Source organism: Tenrec ecaudatus, chromosome 17 (genome assembly GCF_050624435.1).
Source record: "Tenrec ecaudatus isolate mTenEca1 chromosome 17, mTenEca1.hap1, whole genome shotgun sequence".
Lineage (NCBI taxonomy): Eukaryota > Metazoa > Chordata > Mammalia > Afrosoricida > Tenrecidae > Tenrec > Tenrec ecaudatus.
Window position 1 is genome coordinate 22,542,492 of NC_134546.1, and position 27,030 is coordinate 22,569,521.

Here is a 27,030-nt window from a genome sequence, read left to right on the forward strand (position 1 = left end):
TACTAGATGATGTTAGTGTGGTATGCACACACAAAGCCTGGAGCCTCCACTTTAGCCAGGGACGCTGTGGGGCAGTCATAGGAACACATGGACTAGCTGACAGGACACCTGTGCTCCAGGACTGGCTGTGCCACCTTGAATTCAGTACACTCTCTGGGACTCCATTTCTTTTTTGAAATCACTCCTCCCTCCCTAACCTGTTCCTGGGAGGAATAAGGGAGGAAAGTCTGTTCGAGCATGTGGAAGAATATGCCGTGATTATTTCTATGCATTTACCAAAAGCTGTGGGGTTTGAGATGTCTTAAAATCCCCTTTCCAACTAAAGAAATACGCAGCATATGCTTAAAGAGAGACGCAACTTTGGGCTGGCTTCACGTGTCACCATATAATTAGAAGAGAGACTTCAGCGGGTAAGATACCAGCTGAGGGCCGTTTACAGTATCGAGAGCCCGTCCTCTTTCTGATCTCTGTTTTTGAAAATCCCCAAATACAATGACAGTTTAAAATGTCCACTTCCACTCGCAAGATCAAATCTTTCTTTTTCTTATTTTCCACCAAGACACACACAAACACACAAGTAGACACAGGCTGACACTCACACTCCTATCTCAAAAGGAACATCCTAGAACATTTCATCCTCTGGACTCAAGGTCCAGGGAAACCCCTGCAGTCCTCAGTACCAGCTCCGGAGTCCTGGCTTTTGTTCCTAATGCTTTAGGAAGACTGACCTGCTCCCAGAGGAAGGAGCAATTTGTCTTAGGGCAGCACTCAGACTCGGGAGAGGGAGATGGAGGCTTGGCCTCAGCCTGGGAGTGGTGGGCAAAGAGAACCCCATGGATGGCTAGCCACAGACAGAGATACGAGAGCATTTCTCAGAAAGGGCATCTTGATATGGCCCCAGAGTCGGGGATGGAAAGAACCACGCAGACATACTGCAGCTGCTGAGGACAGCAGGAACCCTTGCCATCCCCTCCAGGAACAAAGTCATCAGTGTGGGCTCACAGGCCATGGAAGGCTGACCCCCTGGATGATGGGTGTTTCTGGCTGGCCAGGCCTGGGTACAGCACTGACTAGAGAGCTCATGGGATCAGTTTTTAGCCCTGATCATACTCTGCTCTATATCAGTCTCCTTACCCCAAGGAAAGGAGACTGGGCTCCCTGACTTCACCTCCGGGTTCCTGGCCAGCAATCTGGAGGGAGGAGATGGGGAGCCAAAGAGTGATGGGAGGCCCCAAAGGTGGAGCTATATCCGCGCAGCATCCTTTCATTTCCTCCTCTGAGATCTGAAGTCAACTTGATCCTAGAGGTACGGGTAGGGGTGGAGTTCAACCTATCCATCAGGACACAACCTACTGATGCCCCTTTGGGGGTGGTGGGAGTGGCCTTTTAATAAGAGAGATCCTGGGGACCTCTCTCTCTCTTGCTCTCTGTCTTGGTTTTTGTCTTCCTGCTGGCTTGGATTCTGCGTCTGCCTCCAGGGGCAGCCCCATATGGGCTGCTGATGCTGGGAGCTGTGGGTGCCTTACCAGGCTACTGCCAACCTTGGATCCATAGAATTCTGCCCCACTGGCTGGTGATCTCCCTGCTGCCTGCTTCACTTTTCTACTTTATTGCCTGCCAACTACATGATGCTGAAGAGGGCCCCAGCCAGCATCAGACCTGTGGCCTTGGACGCCTCCTCAATATACAATTACTTCTTGGTGCAAAGTTCTTTCTTCGACACTGGTGAGTCCCTGGTTTTGTTTGTCTAGACCACATGAGTCCACTGCCTGGTCTGTCACCCAAAGAGGAGCCCTTCATGGCGGAAGGCACTCTACAAGCAAGTGAGGAGGCGCTGCCTTCTCAATAGAGAGTGAACCTAAGCTTGGGGGCTCTCCATTTGCTGATGTGGCCCAATTCAAATGAGAAGGGATAGCTGTCAACAGCCATTCATTGTCGGAAGCTGGAATGTACAAAGTAGAAATCAAGGGTATCGGAAGTTGTACTTCAAGATTGATAACCAGACATGCATGAGCTGAAAGGGGCTGGTCTTGGCCATTTTGACTTAGACAATAATGTGGTTCCCTGTTGCAGACATGACCCATGCAAGGTGAATGGCATGGAATTCATGATCAAAAAGAACATTTTAGGCTCTGTATTGAAGGACAGTGGTATCTGTGTTAGGAAAATGGCTATGTGCTTATAAGGAAGACCAGTGAATAGGAATAGTATTCAAATTTACACACCAACCACCGATGCCAATGATGAGGGAATGGGAGACTTTGACCAACTTCTGCCATCTGAAATTGATTAAGCTGGCAGTCAAGACACATTGATAATTACTGCCGACTGGAATATGGAAACAGGAAATAAAGATGAAGGATCAATATAGCCTTGGTGATAGATATGATGCTGGAGATTGCATGATTAAATTTTACAAGGCTCATTATTGATTGAAATACTAATAATTTTTTTTCAATTTCCAGAGGAATCATGGAAATATGAAGAAAGGAAGCATACCAGTCCTAGAGAAAAGGTAGGTGAAAGTAGAGCAATCGGGTGTCTTGGCATTGTGCCAACAAGTCTTCCTATTGGGCTTTTGAGCAAGGGTGCATAGACGGAGGTCAGACAGAGGCCTTAAGAAATGGCTGCTGGAGTCGCATGAACGCTACTGCCTTCTTCCTACTGAAGAGCAGCTCTTGAACCTCTGCGACCTGGCAGAAAGAAGGGTTGCTTCTTGCCCAGGTTATGTGTGCCCTGTGCCAGCTGCCTGTGCCAATAGCCATCTAGCCCTTCTGTAGATGACTTGTCAGGTGAAGTCTAAGGCAAGAGAACCAAGAGGTCGCAGCCCTGTTCCATCCATGATTGTTATGTGCGTTTGGCCAGAATGGGGACAGTGATCTCTGTCGTGTCCACATTACAGGAGCCTGAGGGAAGCAGGTCGAGTCCTGTTTCCCCAATTGAGTTATAACAACAGTCTCTCAGAGGTGCTGCCATGATTCAGGGGCTACAAGAGCAGAAACCTATGCTGTGCCTTGGATTATGGGCTATAGTTAAAAAATTGAATTGCCAGGGTGGGGGTGATGAATATATATATATATATATATATATATATATATATATATAATTTTTTTTCTGAGAAGGGTGAATGATAGGTCTCATAGGTTTGCATGTCTAGGAGTAGAGTAATGGGCCTGAGGTCCTGGGGAAAGTTCAGGACATGAGGGCCACTGCTTCTCTGCCTGACTCACCTCATTGACTCTGTGCAGCAGGGGCTGGAGCCAGTCCTTGTTCACCTCGCAGTGGCTGTCCAGGAACGTCAACGTGTAGCCTTGGGCAATGCTGGCACCCCGAATCCGGGACCGGACCAGACCTGCAGTCAGGGACACATGGTTAAGTAAGTGCCATTGTCCATCAAGACTACCAAGGAGTGAACATTTCCCTGAAACACCCACAGACCACCAGGAATTCCCTACACACACACACACACACACAAACTACCAGTCCCCAATACCCAAACACATTACTAACATGTCACCTCCTTCACACCCAAACATATCACCAATTCTCCCCTCCACCCACCTCAGGGTCTTTGGCCAGCCACACTGACTGCAGGACCTACCTTGCCGCTCAGTGTTTCGCAGGCATTTCACCTTGGGCAGGTTGATCAGAAGTTTGCAATCATCAGCTGCAAAGACAAGTGATAGGGACATGTCTGTGCAACGCAACTGTGCACTGCTGGTGAGTCTAAAGAGTAGGCAAGGCAGCCCTACCAACTCCCCAGCACCGTCTCCCAAACTGCAGTGTCCTGTCCCAACTTGGGTCTCTGAGCATTGGAGGGGCTGCCTGCATGTGGATCTTATACCAGGTGACCCATTCAGGCCACAGTGGTCTCAAGTGGTGCTCTGTGGAGTAAGTCAGTCCCACAGCGGCACCTACTTACTTGCCTAAGACCATTTCAGGATGGGAAACTTTGGCATGGTTAATTGGGGACATATCTTTTTCACTAGAGCTTGTTAAAAATATAACCTGTGATGCTTCTTACTCTAGTGGAGGCTTGGTAATAAAATATTGGGAAGCCAGAGAATATATGAGCTCAGCTTGATATTTTCTTTGCAGATCATGGGAGACGACTTAGTAAATATATCGATTTTGTTTGTTGCTTCTAAGAATATAAACAACTGAACAAATACCAATTTAATAGTTTCTATAATTGCCATTCCCTGACCCTGATGACATTCGTTGAGTTGCATAACTTTTTTTCCCTAAGTAGTTCCTCCTCCATTAACTCAAACTCACTGCCCTTAATGTTTCCTTTCTAATCTTTCCAGGTTAATTTGCTTCTATATCATTGTAGTTGTGAAGTATGATTGAGTCTCCTCTACTCAGAGACACTCAGAATGAAACTTTCTGGTCCTAAGCTACCCCCATAATTACTGTTAAGTTTGATCTCATTAGTGCATCCTCTGCTTTGCCACAGATGAGGAGCCTTTCCAGAGATTGGCCTCTCCCAATAAGATGTAAAGGTAGCTGGGTATCATCCAGTTCTTCTGGTCTCATGGCAAAGGAGACAGCTATTTATGGAGGCTGTTAGCCACATATTCCAAATCCTCCTGCAATTCCCGACTCTCCTTCTACCTCTGTTGCTCCAGATGAAGAGATCAATTGCACCTTGGTTGACTGCTTGTAAACTTTTAAGCACCATACAATGGATTAGTAGGTAGGACACAAGTACTACACACATTGTTAGGTCAATTAAATGGGGTGTCCCATGAAACCCCGAACGTAAAACCTTTAAGGGAAAAAAACCCAGGAACTGTTTGGTTATACAAAAGAAGGCTCAGCAGGCACTCGTTTTGGGTGTGTTCATGGTTGCAAATCAATCTATCACACATCTTTTGCCAACTCAGCTTTTTACAAGTGGACTTCCTGACAGGAATTATACTAATGGGCTGTTCAACTCTACCTATAACTGAGGTGATTTTTCCATCACCATAAACTGAAACTAAGGACTCTGCAGGCAGTAACACTCCCTTTTCCCTCCCCCGTTCCCCTGAAGACAACCATTTATAAAATGCTAGTCTCCATACTTGACTGTTTGTGTCCTTTGATATAATGAGTTCATACAACATTTGTCATTTTGTGACGGACATATTTACCTTAGCATAACCTCGTCAAGCGCTCTATATATTGTAGCATGTATCAAGATTCCATTTCTCTTGCTCAGTATTTCATTGTGTGTATGTACCATACTGTTCATTCCTTCATTTGTTGTTGTCCATTTAGATAGTTTCCACCTTTTGGTTTTTGTGAATGGTGCTACAACAAATAGTCGATTACAAGTACTTGCTTGTCTCCTCGCTATCAAGTCTTTTGAGTATGTGCCTAGTAGTAAATTAGCTGGGTGATTGGGTAGTTTGATCAAATTGAGTCTGACTAATGGAGATCTATAGAATGTTTTGGAGACTATAAATATTTATGGAAGCAGAAATTCTCACCTTTATCCCATGGAGCAGTTGACGGATTGAGCTGCCAACTTTGCAATTAACAAGCCCAACATTCACCTGAGCATTCTACTATAGAATCGATCAATATTGCAATTTAAGACAGCTTTTTTTTTTAACTTGCGATATCCTAAGAGTCATCTACCCTGTTGGGTTTCTAGCTCCAGCTCTCTGTAGGCCTTTCATTATAATGCTTTTCTTGGTCTCCTCGAGCTGCCTTTTGAAATATTCTGTTCAGCTCTGTGTTAATCCAGGTTGTCTAGAGAAACAAATTCAGGAACACTGATATATGTGTAAGAGAGAGCTTTCTATCAAAGAGTAACGATATATTAAGAAAATATCCCAGACCAGACCAGATCAAGTCTACTAATCCATACATTCCTCTTCAGACTCATGCAGCCCATGCAGAATATAGGAAGATCACTGGTGGGTGAGAAGTCTTGTGGATCTAAGGGCAGCGGAATCATCTCAGTACTGGTGCTGGTCTTCATGTGTCTCCTCTATCTCTCCTAGTGTCTCAACAGCAGGAAAGTGAAGAAGAGAGAGACGCTCAGAGCTTAGCAAGTCTCTGTACATGGCTTGTCAACAGGAAGACGAGGGCAGAGAGAGAAAGGAAGTTCCCAGAATCCTCATGAGAAGGCTACGCCCTCAAGGAGGTATCATCAGGCCTATTGACAGGCTAGACCCCACCCCTACACTTATTTATTAAGTTGAAATGAGATTGTGTAATTACCACAAGCTCTTTTACTCCATCATTTCTTCCATTTGCTTTAGCTGTTCTACATGTGTGCTTAAGAGCACATTTCAGAGTCTTGTCTGATATCTTTCCACTTTGGTCTTTTCTTCCTTTATCTTTTAAAGGCCCTCTTGCTACATTTATCTTTGATGTTTTTGGCATCATCCCCCAACTTATCTGGTCTTTGTTCACTAGTTTTCAATACATCAAATCTGTTCTTGAGATTGTCTCTAAAAACTCAGGTGGGAAATACTCAAGGTTGTATTTTGACTCTTGTAGAATTGTTTTAGTCTCCTTAAGTTTCAACCTGAACTTGCGCATGAGTCACTGATGGCCTATTTCACAGTTGGCCTCTAGACTTGTTTTGGCTGACAATGAGTTTCTTCATTGTCTCTTCCCATAAATAGAGTTCATTTGTTTCCTGTGTATTGCATCTGGTGAGGTTCATGCAGATGGTTGCCATTTATATTGTTGAGCAAGGTATTTGCAATGAAGAAGTCATTGATCTTGCAAAATTCTATTATGTGATCTCCAGCTTTCTTTCTATCACTAAGGGAATATTTTCTGACCAATAACTCTTCTCCTTCTTTGTAACTTTCACATTCCAAAGTTTAGCAATTATGAATGAAGCTTGATTGCTTGTTTGATCTATTTCAGATGGAAGAAGTTGGTAGAATTCTTCAGTTTCCATCCCGGGCTTGACTGGTTGGTACACAATTTGAAAAATTGTATGAATTCATCTTCCTTGTGGGTATATAAATATTACTCACAACATTATACTTAAAGATCGATCTTAAAATGTTCTTTTTGACAATGAATGGGATGCCAATCCTCTTGAATTTGAAATTCTTATCATATAGCAAGCCACATGATTATCCAATTCAAACTTCCAGTCCATTTCAATTCACAAATGCCTATGTAGGATATCAATCTTTATGTGTTTCCTTTCATTTTTGATGATGTCCAATTTTCTTAGAGTCATATTCCTACAAGTGGCACAGTAAGTTATGCATTGGGTTGGTCAGCAGTATGAACCTACCAAGCACTCCACAGGAGACAGATGAGACTTTCTGCTTCTACAAAGACTTCAGAAGGCAATGGGGCAATTTGACTCTGTCACTGTGAGTTGGAATCAACTATTAATAAATGTTTGATGCGGTTTCTTATTATTTTGAATGGTACCCTACTATCAGCAGGTGAAGGTCCCAGAAACCTTTTCCCATCAATATCATTAAGGTCAACTCCGTTCTGAGGAGGCATCTCTTCTTCAGCTGCATCTTGAGTGTCTTATAACCCGAGTAGCTTATCTTCCAGCACTCTATCTGATGCTGTTCTCCGGCTATTCATAAGGGTTTCTATGCCCTCAGAAAAGGACAGTCAATTATTTCTTCTTAATCAGTTCTTAGTCAGGAGCTCCATGGGACTCTGGTGGTATTTGAAATACTGGGGACCTAGCTTCTAGAAGCACAGCAACACACAAGCCACCATAGTATAGCATGACCTGATTGCCCTGGCTAGAGAGATCCTTTCTTCTTCCTCCTTTTTCTTTTATCCTTCATCTTCTCCTTCTCTCCCTCTATATTTTAAGTAATCTGCTCACAGAACCATCCATAGCACAGAGCTGGTTCAACTCCCTATTACATGGGGAAATGTGCCAAGTTAGACAAGCGACTAATCTTAGACATTTGTCTTGACTTGTCCTTTTATTTGCCTGCTTTACCCATCATCACCTCCTTGGTTTTGAACATCATCTCTTGACTCAACATTTTGATTTTTGGGTTTTGACCAACCGTGACCTGTCTGGTTGGCTCTAGACTATAAATAGCAAAAACTGAAAAAACAAACAAATACAAGCATCCTCTGAATCCCATAGTGTTTCACATGTGTTAACACAGATAATCCTTACATACTCTTCCTACATAATTGGCACACACTATTGTTGTTATTTGCATTTTATAATTGAGATAATGAAGACACAATTGGGGTGACTATATCCCTGCAGTTTAAAGCCAGTAAGTGAGAGGTATAAGGCCTGAACATGAGGAACTGGCTCCAGAGGCTATGCTTTAACCACTAGCTCCTCTGACTCTACTGTCACTGGAATCCACCAACATTCCCTGATACTACTGCAGCCCCATAGCAGGACAAGGGTTTCCCTCCAGCCTCTTCTTCCCTAGGGAAGGGTAATCATCTTATCGAGTTTCAGAATTCAGAATCCAGATCATGTGACTCCAGATCTGGTAAATAATCCACCTGTGTATGACTCTCCACAGTCCAAGCCTGTGTCAACAATTGGGGGTTCTCAACACCTGTGCTTCAGCAGGATCATGACTCCCATGTCCAGTTTCCAGCATCAGCCCAGGATTGGTCCACAAGCCCAGTGCTGGTGGGACAAGCTACATGCTCCTGAGAGGGCCTGAGGCTGGAAAAGGGGGTAAGACCAGTGTGATGCCAAGCTGGCTGTCTCATGGCATGCGATGGGATGTTCCCCCAAGGATCCAAAAGACAGGGCTCACCTAGTCCTCCCCTGGGCATGAAAGGGAGAGGCCATGGGGGACCCAGCACATTCTCTGAATCCAGCACCATTCCACATTCCCTGTAGGCACCCCTCACCGCCCCCCCCTATCCTGCAGCACAACAATCCAGTATCTCTAGCAACAGACACTGCTTCTGGCCTCTGGCCTCCTGCCCTGATCTTGTAAAGATCCACCAGCCCTTCCCACATCCAGATTAGGGGGCAGGGACACACATGTATCTGTCTGTGTGGATGGGTACCCACCAACACAATCAACCTTAGAATAAAGTTGCCCAGACAGAGGCTCAAAGACTCACCGCCAGTCACTCTAGCAAAACAAAGCAAACTCACTGCCATCGAGTCGACTCTGACTCCTAGCAACCCTGAAGGACACAGTAGAACAGTCCTGATTGCTTTCTGCGACTGTAACAGGAGTAGAAAGCCTTGTCTTTCTCCCTCAGAGCAGTTAGTGGGTGCGAACTGATGACCTTTAGGATTGCAACCCAATGCATAACCACTAGACCAACTTAAAACAATTTTTTTAATGTGAGCTTTATTTCCCTTTTTGAGACCAGCCTTGAATCTGCAAAGAATGCTATACCATTTACACACCTAGGCTTCCCTCCTCTCTGACCACGGACTCACGTCTGTCTGATAGGCAGGACTCAGGGACAGGCACTTGTGCTTAAAGAGCATGTGGCAGGGAATACTTACGGTCATTGCTGAAGTCGTCCACTAATATGATTTCCTGGATCAGATGCATAGGGGTGCGGTTTAATATGCTGTGAGATGAAAGAGGAAAATTCATTATGGCTTGTGGTGGCAAAAGACGCCAGTGCAGCCGGAGTTGAAAATAGGAACGGAGACTCGGAGCAAGCGGAGGGCTTGTGCACTCACTCTGCTCATCTGTGAGGCCCCGGGGATCGCTCAGAGCCCTCTGCTGCCCACGTGCCTCCCGTGACACTGGGAGAGGTGCCCCCCGCAGGCCCCAGCCTCTCGCCTTCCTGCTGCCAATTTCAGTTCTCATTCTCAGACCCTTCCCTTGACCCGCTCAGCGCCTTTTTGGCTGTGACTTGACCTGGAGTGTCTGCCCACCCTCAGCTAGGAAGATGAATAACGAGGTCAGGGATGTGCTAGGTCTTTGGCCACCATGGGGCATGAATGTCGAGCTGCACCATGGGGGGGGGGGCAGGGGAGAGTGGCGTGGGTGGCTTGGACAGTCCCCATGGTCAGTCTGGTGTGGGCTGTCTCAGAACTACTTGGAGGTAAGCTGATTTGAGAATGCAGCTAGAGTACCTCGGGTGCTCCCAGAAACATCTCAGAAGAAAGGTCCGGCAATGGGTCTACTTCTGAGCAATTGGCCCTGTGGGTTCTCTGCCACCCACAGAGTCACCAGGGGTCGGCGTTCACTCAACAGCAGTGGGCCTTTTATAAGCCAGGCTCGGGAGGACAGGTCTGCTCCCTAAGGTGCCCGGCGCACTCCTCATGGACAGCTTTTCTCCCACTGCCAGCCATGCCCTCACTCTGCCCACAGGCCCAGCTCCAATGCCTCTTCCTCTCTGAAAGCTTCCCAACTTACTTAGTGAGGATTGTTTCCTTCTCTGGGTTCCCTCGGCATTTTGTACGGACACCTCCTGCCACATTGAGGGCTGCCGAACACGGGAAGCTGGATACTTCCTCCCCCTTAGATGGTACTATCCCCAAGGACAGGGCCCTTGTCTACTCAGTGCTCAGCAGAGCCAGCAGAGCACCTTGACCCATGGTTAGAGGGATGCTCAGCTCACACCTACCATGTGCAAATGAAAAGCTCAACACACTGCCATTAAGTTGATTTCAACTCCTAGTGACCCGATAGGACAGGTTAGCACCCATGGTGGCGTAGTAGTTACATGATGGACTGTTGACCACAAGGTCAGCAGTTTGAACTACCAGTCGCTCTTGGGGAGGAAGATGGGGCTTTCTACTTCCATAAAGAGATTCAGTCTCAGAAACCCACAGGGGCAGTTCTACCCTGTCCTATGGGGTTACTCTGAGTCAGCACAGACTTGATGCCTGTGAGATCATGTGCAAATCAATGTCGATAAAGATGGACACAGGAGAGGGGATCTCTACCCCCCAGAACTGTGTGATCTACAAGCTGTGTCATCCTCAGATGGTACTTCACTGCTCTGTGCAGTGAGATCGCACCATCAGTGAAATGGGATCATCATAGCTGTATCCTGTTTTCAGGGCTGTTGAGGGCACAAGAGAAGAAAATGTATATGAAGTATTTGGCACAGTACTGGGTAGATAGATAGATAGATAGATAGATAGATAGATAGATAGATGATCGATGAAATGAAAACAGTTGCTGCTAAGTTGACCCCCCTCAAGGCCACCCTATGCGTCTCCATGGATGTCACATCAGGCTTTCAATGGCTGATTACAAGTATTTTGCCAGGTCTTTTTTCTAAGGCTCTCCTGGGTAGATCTGAACCGCCAACTTCTCAGTCAGTAGCTCAGCTCTTCACGGTTTAGTGATGATAAATGGTAAAGCTTATTACCCTCTTGAGTTTCAGTAATGACATTTAAATTACAATGAGTGTGATCGATGGCCTGGGTTCACTGTTACCTCTGGGCCTCAACCATGATTGTGATGGCTGGATCCCATCTCTCCCAGATGCCCAACCTACATACTTACCACCCACTGAAAGGTGCCCGCTCCGGAGCCCCACCTATGTGGGGAGAGGACTTTAAATGGGTACAGCATAGGGCTCTCATTCTGAGCCCAGTTCTCAGGGGGCCGCACTTCCCTACAGATTCCGAGAGCCAGCAGCTGCCTTCGTACCATGGGTGGTAGTTCTGGGTTTGTGTCAACTTGGTTCCACCGTGATTCTCAGTGGTTTGGCAGTTAAAATCTAGAGACCTACGATGTGACCTAACACAGTGTAATCCCTTCCAAAATGGGATCTGCTATACGCCAATTGGTTTTAAGATTAGAGAACGATGCCACACCTGAATCCAGGAAAATTGAAAGGAAATCTCTTCGGGGGTGTGGCCTCCTGTTAATATAAGTAGATGCCGTAGGAAAGCTCACTTGCTTTGTCTGGGTCTGGATTCTGCATGACTTGGCGTGCGGCCTCCAGCTCTTTGCCTTGAGTCAGCAGCCTGCCGTACTGTCCGCCTGCTGGTCTTGGGAGCAAGAGCAGACAGGAATCTGACCTGCTGAATGTGGATTCATTGGATTCTGAAGCCGGAAGCCTGCCTTCTGACCTGCCAATCCTGGGATCATCGCCCCCTGCAACTACCTGAATCAAGAAAAGCCCCAATCTGATATCTGACGTACGGACTGGGACCGTGCCTGCCTCTACAACTGTGCCAGCGTCTTCTTGATGTAAGCCTTTCTCTTAGGTACAGACCGAGGCATCGTTCGTTTGCTTCCCCAGAGAAGAATGGCCCAAGTGCTCCTCAGAGGCAAGGACGGCAAGACTTTGCCTTGCCCACTATGGACATGCCGTCCAGAGACCAGTGCCCGGAGAAGGGCATCATGCCCGGGAGAGTGGGGGGCGGGAGGCAAACAAGAGGAAGGCCCTCAAGGGGATGAATGAACATGGCTGCAGTGGTGGATGCAGGCATAGGAGCCGTGGTGAGAGTGGTGCAGGGCCGGGTAGTCTTTTGTCCTGTCGTGCACAGCCGCTGTGGGTTGGGACTGTCTCCATGCCTAATAACAATAGCAGAGAACCCAGACTATGCCACAGGACCCTCACAGCGAAGTCCTACTCCCTGGCTGGGGCCCAGAGCAATAGGATGGGGGGTGGGGTGGAGGGAGCTCCATCCAGAGCTGTCCCAATGAACGTAGGTGCACAAAACCAACACCCAGCCTTCCAATCATGGCGGCGGTTGAGGGGAGGGAGGGAGACAGGAAAAGGGGAGAAGCTGCTGGAAGAATAACCTCTGATGAGGTTTGATTATGGATGGAGCGCCTGCACGCGATTCTCCCCATCCCTGCCGGCTCTTTGAAATTCAAGACTTCTCTTATGTGAACATCAAACGGTAAACCGCATGCCAGCTCTGTGCCGGTTGAACTGAGAGATGATTAGCGAATAAAAAAATGCCCAGGGTTTAAAAAGGGAAGAAGAACGAACGGAATCGTCAGCAGTAAGTGCTCATTATACCATTTCCTGGTAACACCTGGCTTGTTTTTGGCTCTTCCAATCAGAGCCATTGGAGGGACCGCTTAGCCTCCGCCAAGTGGCTCGGGGCTGGGAGGCCGCGCCTGGAGCTGTGCTTCACCTCTGTCCACAGGCCCAGGTTCAGAAGGGGCCCCGACTTCTCCACACCTGCCCATGCCCCTTGTCCCCCAAAGCCTTGTGGGTTCCTATCCCTTCCTATGCTCCCGTAGGTTCTCCTGGCCACCCACCTCCACGGTCCCCTCATCAGCAGAGCCAATCTTCCCAGTCCTCTATGACCTAGTCTTGTGCGTCTGGCCATGGCATTGATTCTGACTTGTGGGGACCCTAATGAGGGTAGGAGAAGAACTGTGGTCCATAGATCACCAGGCCTTTCTTCCGAGGCACCGGAATCTCCAACCTTTCCATTAGCAGCTCAGTAGCATCATTGTTTATCCCTTCCAGGGGCTCCACGGGTCCCACTTCCATGAAGGCTGTGTTTTTTCCATGCTCTTGCTCCAGGCTGGCTAAGCCATTCTCCTTCTTCATGCGACCTTGTCTGAAAGAATGGGCTCACGCTTGCCGGCACTTGTGACAAGGTCACACTGCTGGATGTGGCTCTCTTCCCTGCCAGAGAGTAGCTGCCTGGGCCGTGTGCACTCCTCCTTCCTGCCGGCTGCCCCTGAGCACAGAGCACGTGGAGGGGCACCCAGAAGGTGTTGCGTTTGCATCGTCTGTGGGTGGGGAGGCCAGGCTGTGCCCTCAAGAATAAGGCTCTAGTCCCCCTCGAGCCGCCCTTTTCTGCTGTAATTACATTTTCCTCGTAAAAGCAGGTGATATTAATACTTGACCTACTTCACAGGCTTTTGTGCGCCCGAAATGAGGAAATGCATGTGAAATTGCTTTGTGAACTCTATGGTGCTATGCGCCGGCAGGTTTTCATCCAACGCTCTGTAAATAGCAGTTGAATGAAGGGCTGGGGCTGATTGGTGGAAGAGTTGAGCCGTTGTGGGGTGAGACGGCCACGGATTCAAGTGCTGGATCAGTATCCGCCATTCACTGGCAGGGAGTATTCAGCTTTCAGAACCACAATCCCCTCCGCTGCATGATGGACGTATCACTACCGACCTCACCGAGATGCTGCTCTGTGCGCCCAAGAAGCTGCTCAGCGCCTTGCATGGCACCTCCCATTGCTCTGCGCCTCTGCACACAGCAGACTAAGGCAACGGTAGCTAGCTAAGAACATAACCTCACTGCCATCTACTCGATTCTGACTCACAGTCCCCCTTAGAGGAGAGGGTAGACTGCCCAGTGGGTTTTCGAGACTGTAACTCATCATGGGAGTAGAGAGCTTTTCCGCTGAAGCGCTGCCAGTGGTTTCAAACTGCTGACCTCTTGCTTAGCTGCCCAACACATAACCACTATGCCACCACGTCTAATGTTTTAAAAGCAGTAGCTCTCAGAGTGTGGTCCCCAAACTAGAAGCATCCAGGGGTCTTAGAAGCACATGCCCAGCCCCTTGAGCCTCCTGAGCTAGAATCTCTGGGTTATAACAAACCCTCCAGGGGGAAGCTTAGGTTCAAGGGCTGAAACCTCAGAACCCCTGCTGCCATCCAGGGCGAAGAGACTTGTCACACTTGCCGGGGTCACCTGTCCAGTTCACTATGGGCCAGACACTGTTCTAAGTCCTTGTCCTGCCTAGCCGCATTCCATAATCTCAACAATGGTTGTACTGGTTACCATTAAACTCCCTGCCTTTGAGTTAATTCTGGCTTCTAGTGACTCCTTGTGGGTTTCTGAGTCTTTCTCCAAGAAGCTGTTGGTGGGTTTGAACTGCCAGCCATAAGGACTGCAGCACCACTCGTAACCACTCTACCACCAGGGCTCCTAGGTCAGTTATCTTTAGGAGTGCCTCTTTTGAAGACAGCTGAGAACCTCAGTGTCAAGCCAGGCCTCTCCTTGTGTGAAGAAGGTCCCAGTGAGCTGTCCTGCAGCATGAAGGTGCTGGCCTTCCCTCAGTGCACACCTGTTGCTGGATTATCTCCCATTACAGACCTTTTGGGAAGTTGACCCTCTGCTAGGAGTTCCTGCCTGCTCACAAGCAGGCCAGGTGTGCCAAGGAGAGAGGCAAGGCCGAGAGTTTGTGGCCCTTGGTGTGCTCTCCCTGTCCACGTTCAAGCTCGTCTCCTCCTCTGGGTCTGGGGGCTACAACAGGCTGTGTGCCAGAGAGGCAGTTCTCTGCGAGGCCAGGCTTTCCTGGCCTGAGGAGGTGGCTGTGTGCCCCACTGGCCCCAACACCTTCCCCGGTGATGCCAAAGTGCCACCACGGGGACTAACTTTGTCCTATTGGACAAAGCTGCTGTTAAGCTGGGCCCAGAAGTCAGAGTGCAGGGCCAGGACACTGCTCCACCACACTTAGCTGAGTCCCAAGAAGCCTCGAGGTGGTATCGCTAAGGCTCAGTTCCCTCAGCTGCGGGGTGGGCACGGCAACGTCCTGCATAGGATCAGAATGTCACAGCTGATGGCTGCTGCTCCTGTCACCTGCAGTGGGTGGGGTGGGGATGCTCAGGGACAGGACTGGAGGAGGGGCTGGGGAGCTGGAACATCTAGGTCTTCCAAGGACAGAGTGAGAAACTAATTCTCGGACGAGTCATCTGAGTGCTGGGTGGGGATTCCGAGGGGAGTTCTGTTAAGGGTGGGCCGGGCACATAGTCGGTACCCACTTATTAGAACTTGTGCGTGGCCAAGTGAGCGCCTGCGGGTGGGGCGGACAGATGGAGGCAGCGCAAAGAGCTAACATTCTACCCCCGGGCTGTTCTGAGGTGCCCTGGCACCTGCCTCCCTAAGACGAACGGCGGTGGAGAAGCAGGGATGGGAGCAGAACCAGGTCGATTGCTAGCCTCCTGCTGCTGCTTACCTCGTCGGCGGCATGGGGTGTGTCACTGAACCATCCTGGGCCTCAGTTTTCCCATAATGAGGTTTGGCACTATGTCTAGTGACCGTGTCACCTAGTGGTTAAAGGGAAAGGTTCTGGGACCCAGTTTCACTAATTACTGCCTATGACCTTGGGTAACTGGCCTAGCCCTTAGTGCCTTTGTCCCTCATCCTATCAACTGGGGTCAGAATCTCCCTCATGGGCTAACAAGTGTGTGAGTTGATGTGCAGGAAGCATGTAGGAGCACCTGGCTAGAAATGCCTGATGGTGCTGCCCAGTGAGCTGACACGCGGCTGCCAAGAGCTGGGGGCAGCAGCCGGACGGTGGATGAACACGAAAGGCTGCCTTACCTGCGTATAGTTCTGAGCAGGGTGGAGCGGGCCTCATTGTGGAAGGTGATGATGATGCTGGTGGGTGGGATGTCTGTACAGAACAGCCTCAGCTTGCACCTGGAGAAGAAAAGAGCAGCAGGGCGGGTAAGACCTCCAGCTAAGAAGCAGACCGAACAGGCTGTGACCAAGGGCATTGTGGAGGTCACCTGCATCACAGATGCCTGCCTCTGGTGGGGCTGCCTTTTGCTGAGCACAACCCCTGGGACTTGGCCCAAGCCTGAGGGAGGAGCTATGTGAGCGAGGGAAGCTGAATTCTCCGCCCCACCCCAGGGAACATTTGGGCTTGGAGGGACTGAGTTGGTGTTCAGAAAAGAAAGGCGTTCCTGGGTGGACTCAAGGGCTAAGCGCTCAGTTACTGACTGAGGGGATGATGGGAAGAGCCTTAGAGAAGCCTGGAGCTCGGCTAGAAAAGGCACCGCCTTGACAGCCCTTTGGAGCCATCCTGTTCTGCACCCAGGGTCGCCAGGAGGAACCAGTTCAGTGGCAGCTGACATAAAGAAGATAAGGTGCCCTCTGGGGCATGTGGGAGCAGGTGTTCAGTGTTTCTGTTGATTTGTGGCATCTAGTCCGCCTGTAGCTTCCCCAAGGACAGAGGCGAACTGCTCCATTGGCTTTCAAAGGTTGCTATGAGTCGGCACTGGCTCAGGCTATGGTCTGGATGTAGTTAATCTTGCTAGAGGTAGGCTGCCATGGTCTTTCCCCTGTGGGACAGCTAGTGGGCTTGAACCACCAACTGTTCAATTAGCAGCTGATCACTTAAGCACCAGGGGCTCCTTCAATTGTTCTACTCACACACTCACTCACTCTCTCACACACACTCACACTCACTCACACTCTCTCACTCTCACACACTCACTCACACTCACTCACACCCTCACTCCCTCATTCCCTCACTCACACTCACTCTCTCACTCCCTCACTCACTCTCTCACTCCCTCACTCACTCTCTCACTCTCTCACTCTCTCACTCACTCTCTCACTCCCTCACTCTCTCACTCCCTCACTCACATTCACTCCCTCACTCCCACTCACTCCCTCACTCACACTCACTCCCTCACTCCCACTCACTCCCTCACTCCCACTCACTCCCACTCACTCCCACTCACTCCCACTCACTCCCACTCACTCCCTCACACACACTCACTCCCTCACTCCCTCACTCCCACTCACTCCCACTCACTCCCACTCACTCCCTCACTCCCACTCACTCCCTCACTCCCTCACTCCCACTCACTCCCTCACTCCCACTCACTCCCTCACTCCCACTCACTCCCTCACTCCCACTCACTCCCTCACTCCCACTCACTCCCTCACTCACACTCACTCCCTCACTCACACTCACTCCCTCACTCACACTCACTCCCTCACTCACACTCACTCCCTCACTCCCTCATTCCCTCCCTCACTCACACTCACTCCCTCACTCCCTCATTCCCTCCCTCCCTAGGAATACATTGGACTCACAGCAACTCTCTAAGACAGGGTGGATCTGCCCCTGTGGGTTTCTGACATGCTAATTTTTTACTGGAGCAGAAAGCCTCATCTTTATCCTTCAGAACAGCCGGTGGTTTCAAACTGCTGACCTTGGGGTTAGCAGCCCAACCTGTATCCACTATGCCACCGTAGCTCTTCATAGCTACATATACCCAATATCAAGCCCTTGTCTCCTTTCCCCAGTCTGTGTCCTCCCATCCCTTCCATCTGTGTCACTGGGCAAAGGGCAGATTAAACCATCACGTCCTGGGCCAACATTTCCAGCCCATTAACACAATGTTGCCCTCTGTGGGGGCACACACATACCCTTAATGAAATTTGGCTTACTTAAAGAGGCAGATTCCCCAGGCCCCAGCACAAACAAAAAAAATCCTATCTCAAAACAAGCATCCATTTCCATGTGTCCCAGATTATTTTGTGTAACAATTACATCTGGGGTAATTTCAATTTAATACCTCGCTGCAAGTGAAAATTGTAGCCCGCAGCCTGAAAATTACTATAATAATGAAAATAAAACCCGCCAAGTGAGGCTGGTACCACCAGAGGCTGCTCCTGGATAAATGCTTCTTCTTGTTTCTCGCTGTTTTAGGGGCTGACCAATTATGGGGAGGGGTACTTACTACAGGAGGAAATAAATAACACGCTTGGGGACTCAAACATTCGCTCTCCCCATTTTCAAAAAAAAAAAATCTTCCCAGGCCTGGAACTTTTAACTTGGGGTTTCAGACCCCAAGGATGCACTTGAAGGAGGCCACCAGCCCGCTGAAGTTGCGTGCAACACTGTGTACAAAATTCCATTTTCACAAACTAAAATAGCCCGTCATTTTCAGTAGTTTCTCAAGTCTGTGGTCTCGACCTGCTGGAGGACCTCAGTCCCGGGACGGTGTGTCTGAGGCCTCTTGGCCTCCTTCCTGCATAAGTAACTGCGAAGGTGTATTGTGTTGGCCTGGAAGACTTAACAAAAGGACCACTGGGCATGGAGGTATTTTCCAGGCTCTTTTTCGCTCAGCACCCGAGTCCAGGCTGAGATTCCACAGGGTACATACAAAGACCCTCGTGGACATTGAAAGAGTGGGCCATCACCTGGAAGACCCTCCTGTTCTCCCTCCCTGAAGAGGTCACTCACCAGACCTTGTTAGGTCAGTCTACCTCCTGCCACCTCCTCGTCCATCCCTAAGGCCCCCCATTAGATGCTCATCCCTCCTCGTGGGGTCACTGCCACGGCCCCTTGGCTAGTCTTCAGCCTCCAGCCTCTGGCCCTGGCAGTCATGTCCGCTCCCCACATGCTATCTCTCTGCCTGGAATCCCTGAAGTGGCTCCTGATGGGTCAAGTTCCAAGTCCCCAGTACTGCCTTCCAGACCTTTTGCTGCCGCCATGACTCTGTCATTGCTCCAGCTATGACTTTTTCCTCATCTAGGAAGCTCCTACTCATCACTTAAGACTCATCTGTGAGTGGACACAAGGGACATTTGCCCTGGGACGGCTGTGTTCCTGTCCTCTGAGCCTCCAGAAAACAGGCCACAGGGCTCCTCGCGTGACAGGCAGCCGTCAGTCACTGGCACTCCTCCAGTCACAGGCTCCGCGAGGGCAGGCTGGAGGGCGGTGCTCACCTCTACCACACCCAGGCATCCCTGCCCACAGGACTCCATGGTGCCCACAAGTCCGGAGCCTTTATTCATCCCTTGTCTCATCTGACACTCACAGCAGCCTGGCCAGAATCCCCACTCTGCGGATGAGGCAGATGGAGGTTCAGAATCTCCTGCAAGGTCCCACCCCTGGGGAGTCACTGATTCCCGTCATGGAGTCCTTGCTGACTCAGTAACCCGGTCAGGACAGGGCAGGACTGCCCTGTGTATTTCCAAGGCTGTAATGGTCGATGGGAGTGGAAAGTCGTGTCTTTCTCCGGACAAGAGCCTGGTGGTTTCAAACTGCTGACTTTGCGATGGCAGCCGAGCATAACCACTATACCGCCAGGGCTTCTCCTGGGGAGTCACGGAGCCTCCTAACCTGGTCCTGCCACACCCACACGCACACGATCTTCCCCTGGGAGCTCACTTGGGCTCCAAGCACAGGGGCCCAAACTCGGGAGCTGGCAATGCCCCTGCCTCAGACTCCCCAGCCCCTCGGCCCCACCCCCAGTGCACTAACCACTTGCCCTCCCCGCCCCACTCAGGGAGGGCCTCTGGGGATTGGAACCCGCACAGGTGAGGCTGAGAGGAATCTTCAAAGCTGGAAGCCTGGAGGAGAGTTTGCTCCTATGAGCGGGCTTCCTGCGAGCGGGATCTAAAAGACTGCTCAGCCAAGGAGATCTATTAGGGGCACCAGGGAGAAGACGAGACTGCCTGCCCTGTGATCTGGTGCTGGCAGCCAGAAGAGAGAGCACATTTATAACTTATTAAAGATCTGGAGTATTGACTGGGGAGAAAAGAGAGGGAGAGGGAACGAGGGGTGTGAGGGTGGGGCCCCAAAACCACTCTCCTGGACCCTTCCCCTGGGGCCTGGCTGCCACATCTCACCCAGAACAGCACACGCTCCTTTGATCTGACTGCTAGCACAGCGCCTCTTTTCTGAAAATGAAAGACACCGGCCCTCCCCCCAAGTCAAAATGGAGCTCACACTGCTTCCTGGAACGCCACCCGCTCAGCTACTTTCTGTGCTGGCGCAGCTTGGCTCTGGAATGTGGCTGGGGTCCTACACCCTGCCCCAGAGGAGGATGCAGTCCCTCTGGAGAATAGGGTTCTCCTGCTTATGTTCCAGAGTGCAAGCCTGATATTATAGGGGGCGTCTTGAACCTAGCCCCTTTAATACACGGAAAGGGCAGATGCGACTCAGAGAGAAGCAAACACATAGGGGGAAGGAGATGCCCCAGGAAGATCCAAGGAATGGAGGAAGCTGGGAAAAGGATTTCCACCTAGGCTGGAGAGAGAGAGAGAGAGAGAGAGAGAGAGAGAGAGAGAGAGAGAGAGAGAGAGAGAGAGAGAGAAACCCCAAGCTGGCATCCTGAATTCAGACTGGTAGCCTCTCCACTTGTGATAAAATGACTCTGTTCCCCAAAGTCACCCACCTGTGGTATTTCTGCCACAGCAGCACTAGATAAGCAAAACAGACATGAATCCCGGGGCAATGGGTCCTCGCTCCTCCCCATTCCCCGCGAGCAGCCAATCACAGACAGCCCCATCCCCACCTATGCTTGACTATGCGACAACTTGGGAACGTCAGAAACACACAAATCAGAAACACACAGTATGACTGCTGCAAGTTACCCCAGCACTGGGCTGGTGCGCACAGCAACCAATGTTTCCTTTATCACACAGGCCTGTGAAATACACAGGGGCAGGAGCTCATCAGGAAAGGGCTTTCATTGGCATCGGCCTGCTCCCTGGGGCACAGAGCAGTGCAGGGTGCTGTGGCTCCCCAGCTCGGCTTGCTCACCCTGGGGCTCTGTGGTCTGGCCACCTGAGCGTCCTCCAGCATGCTGCTCTAATGGAAGGGAAGACTTGAAGATAAAAGATGAACATTTGGGGTTTTACATCCAGGTATACACAATAGGAAGGAGTGGTAATGTGGCAGGCTCAATAACGTTGAAGCAGAGAGGAGCACCTAGCTACTCCTGCCAAGATGTCTACTTAAAGGAAAGCTGAGTCGGCCACCCCTAACTGACCCATGGCCTGAAGTCTGAGCAAAGGAACTCTTGAAAGGAGGAGCGAGCATCTCAGAGGAGAGACTGAGCACAGGGGACGGGGAAGGGTACAGAAATCTGCAGCAGGAGACAACAGAAACCAGCAGGCCTGGTAAGGGGGGGGGGCAGGGATGCACTTGTTGCTTGCATGTTTGTTGGCTACTGCATGGCCCTGTGCCTTAGTGCCCTGGTTGAAAGTGATGGCCTGACCCACCACACGCCATGCTCTCCAATGATGGCTTATTGAGCCTTTACTGTCAAGCGCTGAACCGAGCATCTTCCATCCTGTGAGCGCTAACCCAAGGATGTGGCTACTGTCTTGTTAACTCACTAATAAAGGGGTCTCTCCCTGGCCATCACACTAGTCTGTCCATTTGTCGTACTGTGATGACGTGTGTTGCTGTGTTACTGGAAGCTATGCCATTGGTATTTCAAATGCCACCAGGGCCACCCAAAGTGAACAGGTTTCAGCAGCACTTCCAACTTTAAGCCTGACTCAGAGAAAAGGCCTGGGGCTCTCCTTATGGACATGCTAAGGAGTTGAATGGTTTATTCTGGACACATCATCGGGAGAGGCCAGCTGCTGGAGAAGCACATCATGCTTGGCACAGTGGAGGGCCCAGGAAGGCGACTGGGCCACGAGCACCCCAACCTCCATGACGATGGCACTGGATGGGCAATGCTCCTTGCTGGCACACGCGGGGTTGGGCCATCCTCAGATGGAGCTGGCTCTACAGAGCTAACGATGACAAGGAGGAGACTGGAACCCACGGAGGTCCAGTGCCTGACGTTAGCCAGTTCGTGTTAGTCTCCAGGGTCCGCACAAGGCTACCACCCCTCTGTGTCAGGACTGTTATGAGGCATGTGCCCGCTTCCAGATGCCCATGCTCTGCCACCGTCTGAAGGAGCAGTTTCTACTGAGCTCTGCTTCCAGCAGTTGCAGTGGGTTGCCCAGGACAGAGAGGCAGGCTGCTGCCCACGGGTAGTCACAGAAGATGCGGAAAGGGCTGGCCAAGTATCTGCTGAGCCTCCTAGCGGGGGATCCCTCTTTAGGTCCAAGGGGAGTCTGAGAGGAGCATGGGGCCTCAACAGGGCCCCGGATGGGACTCGCAATGAAGATCGACCCCTACCCAGCAAGCGAGGCTTCTTCCTCTCTATTCTTGCAGCTCCCACACAAACTGCAGAGGTCAGCTGCAGCGAGAAGCTGAGTGGGCGGTCTTCCTGGTTGTTCCCTGTCCCTGAGCTCAACGGCCACAAAAGGTGAAGGGAGACCCCAGCTTAAGGCCCAGCAGTGGGAGTGAGACCTGTTTCCTGGGAAAGAGCCCCCTGTCACTGAGGGAGCCTCATCCATGGATTCCTGGATGACTGTCATCTCTCTAAGCAGTTGCTGAGAGGTGTTGATTCTAACTCACAGCAACCCTAAGAGTCTCAGAGTGGAACTGTGCTCCACGGGTTTTTCAACAGCTGATCCCTTGGAAGGAGATTGCCAGGCCTTTCTTCCCAGGTGCCTGTCAGTAGACACGGACTTGCAACCTTTTAATTAACAGCAGACACGGACTTGCAACCTTTTAATTAACAGCTGAGTGCTGTAACCGCTTGCCCCATCCATGGGCTGCCATTGTTCTAGGCCTGATGGATCCTATGCCACTGGGATCCAACCCAAAGCCAATGTGTGTGAGGAAGAAAAGAGGGAGGGAACAAGCTCTAGGCCCGGTGACCTTTCCAGAATGTTAGTCTTCTCAGGGCCGGGGACAGTGGCCTTGCTCTAAGCCTCTAGTAGAGTGGTTCTCAACCTTCCTAATGCCACAACCCTTTAATACAGTTCCTCATGTTGTGGTGAGCCCCAACCACAAAATTAATTTCATTGCTACTCCACAACTGTCGTTTTGTTACTGTTATGAATCTGGTGACCCCTGTGAAAGGGTCGTTCAACCCCCAAAGGTGTCTGGACCCACAGGTTGAGAGCCGCTGCTCTAGAGTCACAGTGTGGGGGTTGGCACTGAGAATATCTGACACACCCCAGCGCAGTGCCATATCACTGTTGTGCCGAAGAGCAAGATGACCGGAAAACACACTGTCATTCCCACAACTCCTCCCCGGGTTCAAACTCCGTTGTGTAGCATAAGAAGAAAAAAAAAAAAAGGCAAACAGCCTAAGTAGTATGACAACTGTAAAATCAGAAATTCCTCTTAATCTCTTTTCATGGGCAACACTGATACACGGTACTGCATGAAATTTTTATTTCATGTCAATTTCACTGGGATTTCACATGCAGATTAATGTGTTCGTCCACATAAACATACAGTGCTCCTGCTTCCTGCCTCAGCAGCCACCCTCACTTAGCATTACAGAAATCCCGCGTTAAAAGAGTATTTAAAATCACAGTGAGATTCCTTGTTCTGTGGCACTGCCTCCTTTTGCCTGGCCGAGCATGTCACTAAACTTCGGTGTCCTGGGCAGGGGTGGTGGGACCGGGCAGGAGAGAAAGAGGCCTAGGAACTTGGCTGGACACAATGGAAAGCAAGTTTCAAGGACGACCTTCAATCTCTGTCCCTTTCTGTCATCCTCTCTTCCTGCATGCGGACTGAACCAAGGAATAAAAATACAACAACAGGCAGGATGCCACCTTTATGATCGGGATACAGAAAGTCCATGCCTCGTGTCCTTTCAGGTGGCAGACGGCTGTTTTGCAGCAAGCAGCCATGTTGGAGAGACCCGTGAGCAAGGGACCGAGCGTGGCCGCTGGCTGAGATCAACTTGGAAGTGGGTCTTGCCCCTCTATCCCCAGGCAAACTCTGGGATGATCACAGACCCATCTAAGCCACATCTGCATTCCTGGCCCAAAGAAACCTTGAAATGATGCATATAGTAGTTTCAAGGTAGCGAGTGGTATGGTAGCCTATTACACAGTGTGTTAGTCCGGTAGACTAGAGAAACAAATTCATAAGCATTCACCCATGTATAAGAAAGAGCTTTGTATAAAGAGTAATTGTACATTAAGAAAACATCCCAGCCCAGTCCAGGTCAAGTCCATAAGTCCGATATTAGCCCACATGCCCGACACCAATCTATAAAGTCTTCAGACTCAGGAAACACATGCAATGATGCTGACTACAGGAAGATCACAGGCCAGTGGGTGGAAAGTCTTGTGGATCCCGTGGCAGTAGAAGCATCTCAGCACTGGATGCGTCTCCAAGTGGCTCCTCCAGATCCGGACTCTGGCTGCATCAGTGGAGCTCCATCAGGCTCATCATCAGTCATGTCTAAACTCCACCCCATCACTCTTAAAGAGTCTCAAGTTGACAACAGATTATGTTACAACCACACTGGCCTTTTTCAAGTTCTCAGATCTTTCCATTAGAGCCAAGCATATTCCCAGGAAGAACAGTGACTACAGAAGGGCATTAGGTTGGGAAAAGTAAGACATTCAAACTTGGGGCTTCCGGTCAGAAGAGCAGAGAAACCAGATGACAGCCCAATGAAGGTCAATGATTGGTCACCCCTGCCTTTTGCCACATCGCCTCTTTCCCCACGTTTTAAATCCAATGGAGCTCTTCAGCCCTTATCTTACATGACATCTCTGTAGCACTTGACACCGAGTCACACATTTTAGTAAATGTTCGCTTCTCTTGCCGTGGCTCTAGGGAAATCACCCCTGTAGGGCCATTTGCTTCTTAGACAGCTTCTTCTTGGTTTACTTCATAGGTTTCCCTTTCCCTCTGCTCATCTTAAATCCTAGTGCTTCCCCTGAGAGGCTCTCCTGCACACTCTTCTCCTCAATCTTGCTACTCTCTTTCAAAACCATTCGTTGCTTGCGGAGGACTCAGCCCTAACCCTCATCCTGATGAGCATCCTCTTTGGCTGCCCCAGTGAGATGAGCTCTCCCCCGTCCACGGCCTCCTCGCATCCCTGCTGGTCCTTCGTATTTCTCCAGCTCATCATTGGCCATCTCTCCAAGCCCAGGAGATACTTTTCCAATCCAACCCTGCTTTCTCCACATCCACTCTCATTAAACCTGGCTTTGTGGGTTCTTCTTCCTTATCGCCCTCTCTACATTCCTATCATGTCTTTTTTTTTCTCTTCTGAATTACTGTTGCAACTTCCTGGATTACTGAGCGGGCTTTATCTCATTCCAGTCGATCCTGAACACTGCAGCTGCAATGATCTTTCAAGGCTGCAAATCTTTCACACCTTTCATGGCTTCCCAATTGCTCACAAACAATGTAGAAACTCCAGCTCGAGGCTTAACGTCCACAGGGAGCTGGCACCACTCTGGCTCTATCTTGACTTCTTTCCTCGCTGTCAAAGTTCCAGCTGCATTATTTCTTGGGCCTCCATCAGCACCCCTTCTCCCATGTGTCTTAAATGTATTCTCCTTTCTTCCAAAATCTTTGGCTACCTTTTGAGTCTTCAAATCTTTGCTTGGAAGCTACTTCCCCTGGGAAGCTCTTCCTGATCCCGAGTCTCCTCCAACTCACTCCTGTGCACCCTGCATTTATTTCGCCACTATCTTTATCACCCAGTATTGAGACGTGGTTTTTGGTTTCCTCCATGGACTGTTCCGAAGCCCTGGTGGTGGGGTGCTCAACACTGGACTGCTGTGTGCAAGACCACCAGTTGGAACCGACCAGCCTGCTCCACAGGAAACAGAGTTACAGTCTTGGGAATCTAAGGAGCATTTTCACCCTGTCCTGTAGGATCCCTATGAGTTAGAATCAATTCAATGACAACAGGGTTATTTTTGGTTTTGTTTTTTCTTTTTTAGGATTAGCAAAGGCAGGATGGCATCTTATTTGTGACTGTAACCTCAGTACCTCGGACAATGCCTAAGGGATGACTAACGGACTCAAGGCTGAAGGACGGGTGGTGGGTGCCTGGCAGAGGAAGCAGGTGATATTTCTATAGGATGAAAGTCAGAGGGAAAATGACCTTTGCCAACCTATGGGTGACACTAGCACAGGGAGCTGCTGAGCTGTTAACTAAGGGGGGCACCAAGGTCTAAAATCCAGGAAGAAAACTCTCACTGTCATTGATTTGATGCCAACTCATAGGGACCCAACTGAGCAGGATAGAACTGCCCCGGTGGGTTTCTGAGACTGTCTCTCTTCTGGGCAATAGAAAGCCTCATCTTTCTCCATCAGAGAAGCTGGTGGTTTCAAACTGCTGACCTTGTGGTTAGTAGCCCAACTCATAACCCACTATACTACCAGGGCTCTGTGATACAGGAAAGGGAGCCCAAGCAAGCCACCAAGGCTGCCAAAGATTCCAGGAGCTGGGGGGTAATGCTATGGCAGAAAACAGGGAGCCTTGCGCTAGGTCTGTCCTGGGCGAACACCAAGGACAGGCACCTGGTGCCTAAGGAGACCCTGCAGGTATTCTCTGTGGCATTGGAAATAGTCAGTATGCTTAACATTTTGTCCTTGTTTGCCTGGGTCTAAGGGACGATGCACCTCGCTTCCCAGAGAGGCTTCCCACTGCCTGCTACCCAGACTCGGGCTCTGATATGCTTCCCCTAGACCTGTCCAATGAAGAAGCCACTGATCACATGTTGCCAATGAGCATTTGCAATGTGGTTACTCTGAACACAGATGCGCTCTGAGTATAAAGCCCACATGTGCTTTCGAAGATGGTATGAAAAAGAGTGTGA

The 27,030-nt window shown here is 49.9% G+C and overlaps 1 protein-coding gene across 2 annotated transcripts in view; it reads right to left on the reverse strand.

Annotated features, from left to right (window-relative positions):
- Positions 1-27,030, reverse strand: part of GALNT14 (polypeptide N-acetylgalactosaminyltransferase 14) — a 265,483-nt gene that overhangs the window by 41,731 nt on the left and 196,722 nt on the right. For both annotated transcript variants that reach the window (XM_075535663.1, XM_075535664.1), the window contains exons 3-6: positions 16,168-16,266; positions 9,449-9,516; positions 3,602-3,667; positions 3,231-3,352 (exon numbers count right to left, since the gene is read on the reverse strand). In XM_075535663.1, the coding sequence (XP_075391778.1) occupies positions 3,231-3,352; positions 3,602-3,667; positions 9,449-9,516; positions 16,168-16,266 (355 nt within the window). The remainder of the gene's footprint in view (positions 1-3,230; positions 3,353-3,601; positions 3,668-9,448; positions 9,517-16,167; positions 16,267-27,030) is intronic.